The sequence below is a fragment of the Piliocolobus tephrosceles genome, unplaced genomic scaffold, assembly GCF_002776525.5.
Source record: "Piliocolobus tephrosceles isolate RC106 unplaced genomic scaffold, ASM277652v3 unscaffolded_16074, whole genome shotgun sequence".
NCBI lineage: Eukaryota > Metazoa > Chordata > Mammalia > Primates > Cercopithecidae > Piliocolobus > Piliocolobus tephrosceles.
The window spans coordinates 335-9,273 of record NW_022297726.1 but is presented as its reverse complement, the minus strand read 5'-3'; the positions used below and the strand labels follow the sequence as shown (position 1 = coordinate 9,273).

The 8,939-nt window shown below is 50.3% G+C and overlaps 1 protein-coding gene across 2 annotated transcripts; it reads left to right on the top strand.

Moving 5' to 3' along the window:
• The first annotated feature begins 2,675 nt into the window (after window positions 1-2,675).
• LOC113220900 (C-type lectin domain family 17, member A-like) lies at window positions 2,676-8,390 on the top strand. Of its 2 annotated transcripts, none has more exons than XM_026450247.1 (3): window positions 2,676-2,798; window positions 2,951-3,043; window positions 8,042-8,390. In XM_026450247.1, the coding sequence occupies exons 1-3, from the start codon at window positions 2,756-2,758 to the stop codon at window positions 8,275-8,277; spliced, it is 372 nt and encodes a 123-aa protein (XP_026306032.1). In that variant the 5' UTR covers window positions 2,676-2,755; the 3' UTR covers window positions 8,278-8,390. The 2 variants fall into 2 exon arrangements, with proteins under 2 accessions (XP_026306032.1, XP_026306033.1); XM_026450248.1 differs by lacking the exon at window positions 8,042-8,390 and adding an exon at window positions 5,732-6,189.
• Window positions 8,391-8,939: the final 549 nt, after the last annotated feature.

Sequence of the window (8,939 nt, the reverse complement as noted above, 5' to 3'; positions counted from 1 at the left end):
TGAGCCACCGTGCCCGGCCTAAAAATTTTCTTTTTTGTGTAGTTGGGGTCTCACTTTGTTGCCCAGGATGGTGTCAAGTTCCTGGCCTCAAGAGATCCTCCTGCCTCGGCCTGCCAAAGTGCTGGGATTATAGGCGTGAGCCACCATGCTCAGCCCAAAAAGTGCTCTCGATGGGCAGATACACCGTCAGTCCTTTTGACCTATTTACCTGTCCCTCCCCCTGTTACTTTTCCCCTTCTCCTATCCTCCTATGTCTGTTTGGATCTGCTCCCCACCCCCATCCATCTGGAGTTAATTAGCCCTGTATGTGCTTAACAGATGTTGGCTGAACAGACGGGCTCTTTCTTCCTTCTCAGACAGGTCTCCATTTTCCCATCTCTAGGATGGGTACAGTCATATTTGCCCTCCTACAGGTTGGGAAGGCTCTATGACATCAGGCCACGTAACAGGGGAAAGCCCAGCCGCGAGAGTCAGCTTTGAATGGAAAGGGTGGTTAATCTGCTGCCGCCTTCCTACCTCAATTAAGACCGGGGCTACCCCATTGCCCATGTGTGGTGTAGGGGAAGGTTTTTCTATTTGTGGAGACCCTCACTTGCTTATACTGAGCCTGTTAGGTAAGAAATACATTCTGTTTTGTTTGAGACACTCTTGTTCTGAGCCTCAGTTACGGAAACCCAACCTAATGCTCCCCATGGGCCTGATGAATGTTCCTTGTTGTTGAAGCCAATTTGAGTTGCATTTCCTCTTACTTTGAGTAAAAACCCCTACAAAGTGAAATTGGGGTCTTGCCCCCTGGGGTACATATTGGTTTCCTATGGTGACTCTAAAAAATTTCCCATATGTTGAGTGACTCAGAACAACGGAAATGGACTATTATTATTATTTTGAGATAGAGTCTTGCTCTTTGGCCCAGGCTGGGATGCAGTGGCAAGAGCTTGGCTCACTGCAGCCTCCGCCTCCCAGGTTCAAGCAATTCTCCTGCCTCAGCCACCTGAGTAGCTGGGATTACAGGTGCCGGCCGGGATTACAGGTGCCTACCATCACGCCCAGCTATTCTTTTTTTTTTTTTTTTGTATTTTTAGTAGGGATGGGGTTTCACCAGGTTGGCCAGGCTGGTTTCGAATGCCTGACCTCAAGTGATCCACTGTTTCAGCCTCCTAAAGTGTTGGGATTATAGGCGTGAGCCACCTTGTCCAGCCAGAAATGGATTAGTTTATATGGATTATTTTATTTTTTTGAGATGGAGTTTCATTCTTGTTGCCAGGCTGGAGTACAATGATGTGATCTCGGCTCACTGCAACTTCTGCCTCCCGGGTTCAAGTGATTCTCCTGCCTCAGCCTCCTGAGTAGCTGGGATTACAGGTGCGTGCCACCATATCTGGCTAATTTTGTATTTTTAGTAGAGATGGGGTTTCACCATGTTGGCCATGGCTCGTCTTGAACTCCTGACCTCAGGTGATCCACCCACCTCGGCCTCCCAAAGTGTTGGGATTACAGGTGTGAGCCACTGCTCCTGGCCAGATTATTTTATAGTTCTGGAGGTCAGGAGACCAACATCAGTCTCACTGCTGAGACCCACATCAGTCTCACTGCTGAGACCCAGGTGTTCGTGGACTGGGCCATGCTTCTTCAAGAGGCTGCAGTGTAAGAATCTATTTTCTGGCCGGGCGTGGTGGCTCACACCTCTAATTCCAGCACTTTGGGAGGCGGAGGTGGGTGGATCACGAAGTCAGGAGATCCAGACCATCCTGGCTAACATAGTGAAACCCCATCTCTACTAAAAATACAAAAAATTAGCCGGGCGTGGTGATGGGCGCCTGTAGTCCCACTACTTGGGAGGCTGCGGCAGAAGAATGGCGTGAACCCGGGAGGTGGAGGTTGCAGTGAGCCGAGATCAAGCCACTGCACTCCAGCCTGGGCAACAGAGCGAGATTCTGTCAAAAAAAAAAAAAAAAAGAATCAATTTTCTTGCTGTTTCCAGCCTCTGCAGTTGCATTCTTTGGCACATGACTCCTTCTTGCGTCTTCAAAGCCAGCAGAATAGTGCATGACTTTAGTGACCACATTGCCTTTTTTTGTGTCAAATCTCCTCCTGCTTCCCTTCTACAAGGACCCTTGTAATGCCATTTAAGGCCCACCTAGGTAATGCAGGATAACCCATCCCTCTTAAGACCCTTAATTAATTAATTTATATTTAATTTTTAAAAAATTAATTAATTAATAAATTAATTAATTAATTAAGACAGCGTCTCACTCTGTCACTCAGGCTGGAGTGCAATGGAGCGATCTCGGCTCACTGCAACCTCTGCCTCCCAGGTTCAAGCGATTCTCCTGCCTCAGCCTCCTGAGTAGCTGGGATTACAGGCACCTGCCACCATGCCTGGCTAATTTTTGTATTTTTAGTAGAGACAGGGTTTCACCATCTTGGCCAAGCTGGTGTCACACTCCTGGCCTTAAGTGATCCACCCACCTCAGTGTCCAAAGGTGCTGGGATTCCAGGCGTGAGCCACCACACCAGGCCAGTTGTCATTGTTCCTTCTGTGCGTGAATCCAAAGTGGGGAGAAAGGCTCTGTGTGTGTGTGTGTGTGTTTGAGCACGTGTGACGTCTGAGGGCTTCCCATCAAGACGAATTTGCATGTATTTGACTTTGAAAGGAAAAGGGAACTGAGAGAGCCCCCAGATGCCTGAGTAGGAGAGACAGGGGACGGAGGTTGCCAAGCACTGGCTGCCACTTGTCAGGTTCCTTGTGTTAGACATGTATAATCTGTATTCCATCACTGGGTACCCGGACCCACCAGGTAAGGCCCTGGCCAGGCTGGGGCTGGGGCCCAGGTGTGATCAGGACCCAGGGTACAGAATCCCCACCATGGGGCAGCTGAGGCAGAGACCAGGGCTTGAGGGATGTAGGGAGGAGGGAATGGCTGGGCGCTGACTTGCCTTTCCCCGGAAGGGACCATGGAGGAGGAGGAGGAGGAGGAAGAGGAGCAGGAGGAGGACTATGAGAACATGGCACCTCCCTACAAGGACCTTCCTCCCAAGCCAGGTAAGAGGACTTTTTGGAGCATGACCTGGGGGAATGCAGAGAAAAGGGTCTCCAGGGGGCATTGACTGGGCATTGTAGATATACAGTCTCCTCTGTATCCAGCCCATGCTGGGCACCGTGGAACCCACACCCTGCCCAGGAGGACCTGTCAGTCTGATGGCGGAGTCGGGTTTGGGCACAGTCTTGGTGAGCAGGGCTGAGAGAGGAAGGGTCAGGAGACTGGCCAAATCCTTGGGGGATTGAGGGCTCAATTAGAGGAAGGGATTTTGGGGTGGGACTTGAGGGATGAGTAGACGTTTCTTTTTTTTTTTTTTTTTGAGACGGAGTCTTGCTGTGTCGCTCAGGCTGGAGTGCAGTGGCGCGATCTCGGCTCACTGCAAGCTCCGCCTCCCGGGTTCACGCCATTCTCCCGCCTCAGCCTCCGAGTAGCTGGGACTACAGGCGCCCGCCACCACGCCCGGCTAGTTTTTTGTATTTTTAGTAGAGACGGGGTTTCACCATGTTAGCCAGGATGGTCTTGATCTCCTGACCTCGTGATCCACCCACCTCGGCCTCCCAAAGTGCTGGGATTACAGGCTTGAGCCACCGCGCCCAGCCGAGTAGACGTTTCTTAAGAAGAGAAGTCCAGGAGAGAAATGTTGGGGGCAAAGTCCCTGAGTCACAAAAGCTGGTGCTTGAGAAACTGGGAGTGGACTGTGGGCTCCCAATCTCCTCACCTTTCCACCCAAAGCCCAGGTTTTATTTAGACTTGCATCTCAAACCCAAGGCATGGCACAGGGTTCAACAAGAATCTGATAAGTGGTTGTAAAAGTGGAGGTTTGGGCCAGCCACAGTGGTGTGCGTCTGTAGTCTCGATATTTTGGGAGGCCAAGGCAGGAAGATTACTTGAGGACAGGAGTTTGAGACCAGCCGGGGCAACATAGCAAGACCCCATCTCTGCCAAAAAAAAAAAAAAAGTAGAGGTTTGGGCCGTGTGTGTTGGCACACGTCTGTAGTCCCAGCTACTTGGGAGGCTGAGTCAGGAGGATGGCTTGAGCCCAGGAGTTCTGGGCTATTGTGAACTATGTGATCAGGCATCTGCACTAAGTTTGGCATCAATATGGTGACGTTTTGGGAGGAGGGGACCACCAGGTTGCCTAAGGTGTCTGAGGATGGGTTTCCAGGTTGGAAATGGAGCAGCTGGACACTCCCGAGCTGATCAGTAGTGCGACTGCTCCTGTGAGTAGCCGCTGCACTCCAGCTTGGGCAGCGTAGTGAGACCCCAATTCTTTTTTTTTTTTGAGGCGGAGTCTTGCTCTGTCACCCGGACTGGAGTGCAGTGGCCGGATCTCAGCTCACTGCAAGCTCCGCCTCCCGGGTTTATGCCATTCTCCTGCCTCAGCCTCCCGAGTAGCTGAGACTACAGACGCCCGCCACCTCGCCCGGCTAGTTTTTGTATTTTTAGTAGAGACGGAGTTTCACCGTGTTAGCCAGGATGGGTTACAAGAAAATGAAACTGGAGGTTGTTGAGGTTTTCCTGGGTTTACTGCCACCAGGGACCCTGAGGCCATGAGAGATCCCAGGGGCCCAAAACACAAAATCCCTGAGATATGCTGATGGTCTGGTCCAGGTGACCTTAGACAGGGGCCATTCTGTGAGGGCTAAGGCTGTATATCCCTCATCTCTGGGTCCAGAGTGGGGCCACCTGGGAGGTCCAGAAATATGGTGGGACTTGCGTGAGGTAGGAGGTGAATTGGGCTGTGTTGTTTCCCTGCCTCATCTCCAATTTATGGTCCTAATGTGACCCTCAAGCCCTGGGTCTACACATATGATCAACCAATCCCCTTCCCTTCTTCAGGGCCACGTCTCCTCCAAAAGCACAGTCCTGTCCTCACCTCCACATACAATCTCGCATCCACTCTCCAATCCAACTTCATCACCCTCTCTCCTGCAGCCCAGCCTCGACTCCTTCCCCATTCCCAAACCTGGCAAGGACTCTGTTCATCATTCTAACCACATTGTGACCTTACCCACATCCACCCCTGTCCCCAACCCATTTTCCATCCCATCCCACCCCATCCCAACTCCAATTCTAATCCACACCCCACCTCATCTTCATCCCCGTCCTCAAACTCAACTGTGTTTTTGTGTTTTGAAATCCCCTCCATCCCCTTCCATCCCTTCTCCTTTCAATCAAACCCTCAAAGAGACACACAGAGAACTGTGAATTGTCTGAGTGTTAGTTTTTATGAGAGGAAACCAGAAAATTAAAAAAAATTTTTTTTTGAGACAGGGTCTTGCTTGTCACCCAGGCTGCCCTGCAGTGGTGCAATCATAGCTCACTGCAGCCTTGAGCTCTTGGGTCCAAGCAATCCTCCTACAACAACCTCCCAAGTAGCTGGGGTTACAGGCATGAGTCACTCTCTGTAAAGCCTCACGTGAAGCTCAGGGTCTGCATATATGGCTCATATGACTCTCAGGTGCTGTAAGTTCTACAGAGATGACTGTGGTAGTCAGCCTTCAAGATGGGTTCCCCACGACTGTTACATTATCATATTCACACCCTTATGTAGTCTCTTCCCACAATGACTCCGAGCTGGTCCGTGTGATAAATAGAATACTGTGTAGTGGAAATCACCCTTTGCGAGTCGTGAGGCTAGTTCATAGAAGCATGGTGGCTTCTATCTTTGCCTCTGCCATGTTGTGAAGATGCCCAATCATCCCTTTGGAGAGGCTCACATGGCAAGGAACTGAGGCCTCCCACCAACAGCCATGTGAGTGTATCATCTTGGAAGCAGATCCTCTAGCCCCAGTCAAGCCTGCAGATAGATGACTTGCAGTCCCAGGCAACATCTTGACTACAATCACACAAGAGATCTCAAGCTAGAACTACCCAGCTAAGCTGCTTTCAGATTCCTGAACCACAGAAACTGTGAGATAATAAATGCTTATGGTTGTTTAAAGTCACTACGTTTTGGGGTAATTGTTTATGCAGCCATAGATAACTGACCCAGTGCCCTGCTGGTACTTCATCCTGGAATGTGGGGGAATACTTAGCACCTATCCCCTTAACATCTTGTTACAAATGTTACCACTTCCAGGAGGTACTTCCTGACTACCTCTCTCTGTTAGCTTTTATCCTATCCCATTGCTCCGTTTTATTAGGTTTAGAGCAATAATACTTAGTCTATATAAAAACATATTTTAATGTTTCTTAATTTCTTTACAATTATTATTATTTTTGAGATGGAATTTCACTCTTGCTGCCCAGGCCGGAGTGCAATGATGCAATCTCGGCTCATCGCAACCTCCGCCTCCCAGGTTCAAGTGATTCTTCTGACTCAGTCTCCCTGGCAGCAGGGATTATAGGCATGCGCCACCGAACCCTCATAATTTTGTATTTTTAGAAAAGATGAGGTTTCTCCATGTTGGTTGGGCTGGTCTCGAACTCCTGACCTCAGGTGATCTGCCTGCCTCGGCCTCCCAAAGTGCTGAGATTACAGGCGTGAGCTACTGTGCCCAGCCTCTTTTCTTTTCTTTTCTTTTTTTTCTTTTTTTTAAGAGTAGGATCTCCCTCTGTTGCCCAGGCTGGAGTGTAGTAGTGCAATCATGGCTCACTGCTGCGTAAACCTCCTGAGCTCAAGCAATCCTCCCACCTCAGCCTCCTGATAGCTGGGACTACAGGTGTGCACCACCATGCCTGGATGGTTTTTTCTATTTTTTTTTTTTTTTAACAGAGATAGGGTCTTGCTATGTTGCCCAAGCTAGTCTTGAACTCCTGGCCTCAAGCAATCCTCCTGCCTTGGCCTCCCAAAGTGCTGGGATTATGGGCATGAGCCACTGCTCCCAGCTTATTTCTATGTCTCTTTACTGGTTTATTGCGTCTTTGGTCTAGATTGTAGGAAGAAGCTTATCCATCTCTTCCACCCAGGGCTTGGTGCTCTGTAGGGGAGCTCAACTGGGAGTGGGGGGCGGGGAGGTGGGTGGCTGTTGTCATTGCTCCTTCTCCTCCCCCTTCTTCTCCTCCTCCTCTTCCTCCTCCTCCTCTTCCTCCTTTCCTCCTCCTCTTCCTCCTTCTCCTTTTCCTCCTTTTCCTTCTTCTTCTCTTCTTCTCCTTCTCCTTCTCCTTCTTCTCCTTCTCCTTCTCCTTCTCCTTCTTCTCCTTCTTCTTCTTTTCTTCTTCTTCTTCTTCTTCTTCAATAGAATCTCACTCTGTCGCCCAGGCTGGAGTGCAGTGGCACTAACTTGGCTCACTGCAAGGGGGTTTATTGTCATTGTTTCTTCTTCCTCTCTCTCTTTTTTTTTTTTTTTTTTTGAGACAGAATCTCACTCTGTCACTCAGGCTGGAGTGCAGTGGTGCAATCCCAGCTCACTGCAACCTCTGCCTCCTGGGTTCAAGTGATTCACCTGCCTCAGCCTCACAAGTAGCTGGGATTACAGGTGTGCACCACCACGCCAGGCTAGATTTTGTATTTTTGGTAGAGACGAGGTTTTGCCACGTTGGTTGCCCAGGCTTATCTTGAACTCCCAACCTCAGGCGACCTGCCTGCCTCAGCCTCCCAAAGTGCTGGGATTACAGATGTGAGCCACCACACCTGGCCCATTGTTTCTTCTATGTGTGAATCCAAACTCTGGAGACAGGTGTGTGTGTGTGTGTGTGTGTGTGTGTGTGTGTGTGTGTGAGGTCTGAGGGCTTCCCCCAAGATGGATTTGCGTGTACTTGACTTTGAAAGGAGAGGGAAACAGACAGATGCCTTAGACACCTGAATAGGAGGGACAAGACCTGGCTGCCACTTGTCATGTTCTTGGTGTTAGCTGTAGCCATGTACAACCTGTATACTATCGCTGGGTGTCCAGACCCACCAGGTAAGGCCCCGGCCAGGCTGGGGCTGGGGCCCAGGTGTGGTCAGGACCCAGGGTACAGAATTCCCATCATGGGGCAGCTGAGGCAGAGACCAGGGCTTGAGGGATGGAGGGAGGAGGGAATGGTTGGGCTCTAACTTGCCCTTCCACTGGAAGGAACCATGGAGGAGGAGGAGGAGGAGGAGGATGACTATGAGAACTCAACACCTCCCTACAAGGACCTTCCTCCCAAGCCAGGTAAGTGGACTTTTTGGAGTGTGATGTGGGGGAATACAGGGAACAGGATCTTCAGGGGGCATTGGCTGGGCATTGTAGACACACAGTTAGTCTCCTCTCTACCCAGCCCATGCCGGGCACCATGGAACCCACACCCCGCCAGGAGGATCTACTAGTCTGATGGGGGAGGCAGTTTTGGACACAGCCTTGTTGAGCATTGCTGAGAAAGGAGGGGTCAGGAGACTGGCAAAATCCTTGGGAGACTGAGGACTCAACTAGAGGAAGGGACTTTGGGGTGGGACTTGAGGGATGAGCAGACATTTCTTTTTTTTTTTTCAGATGGAGTTTCACTCTGTCGCCCAGGCTGGAGTTCAATGGCACAATCTCTGCTCACTGCAACCTTGCCTCCTGGGTTCAAGCGATTCTTCTGCCTCAGCCTCCCAATAAGCTGGGATTACAGGCACCCACCACCATGCCCGTCTAATTTTTGTATTTTTACTAGAGACGGGGTTTCACCATATTGGTCAGGCTGGCCTCAAACTCCTGACCTCAGGTGATCCGCCCATCTCGGCATCCCAAAGTACTGCGATTACAGGCATGAGCCACCACGCCCTGCCGAGTAGACATTTCTGTAGTAGAGAAGCACAGGAAAGAATTGTGGGGTGCAAAGTCCCTGAGTCATAAAAGCTGGTGCTTGAGAAACTGGGAGTGGACTGTGGGATCCTCAATCTCTTCTTATTAACACTCAAAGCCCAGGGCTTTATTAGTCTTGGATCTCAATAAACCCAAGGCATAGCCCAGGGTTCAACAAGAGTCTGATCAGAGGATGTAAAAATGG

Bases quoted from the DNA above. Each gene is read 5' to 3' on its own strand.
- LOC113220900 (XM_026450247.1), top strand. From the start codon at position 2,756: ATGTATAATCTGTATTCCATCACTGGGTACCCGGACCCACCAG. The intron at 2,799-2,950 runs GTAAGGCCCTGG...TTTCCCCGGAAG, and splicing joins TGGGTACCCGGACCCACCAG to GGACCATGGAGGAGGAGGAG. The intron at 3,044-8,041 runs GTAAGAGGACTT...TTCCACTGGAAG, and splicing joins GGACCTTCCTCCCAAGCCAG to GAACCATGGAGGAGGAGGAG.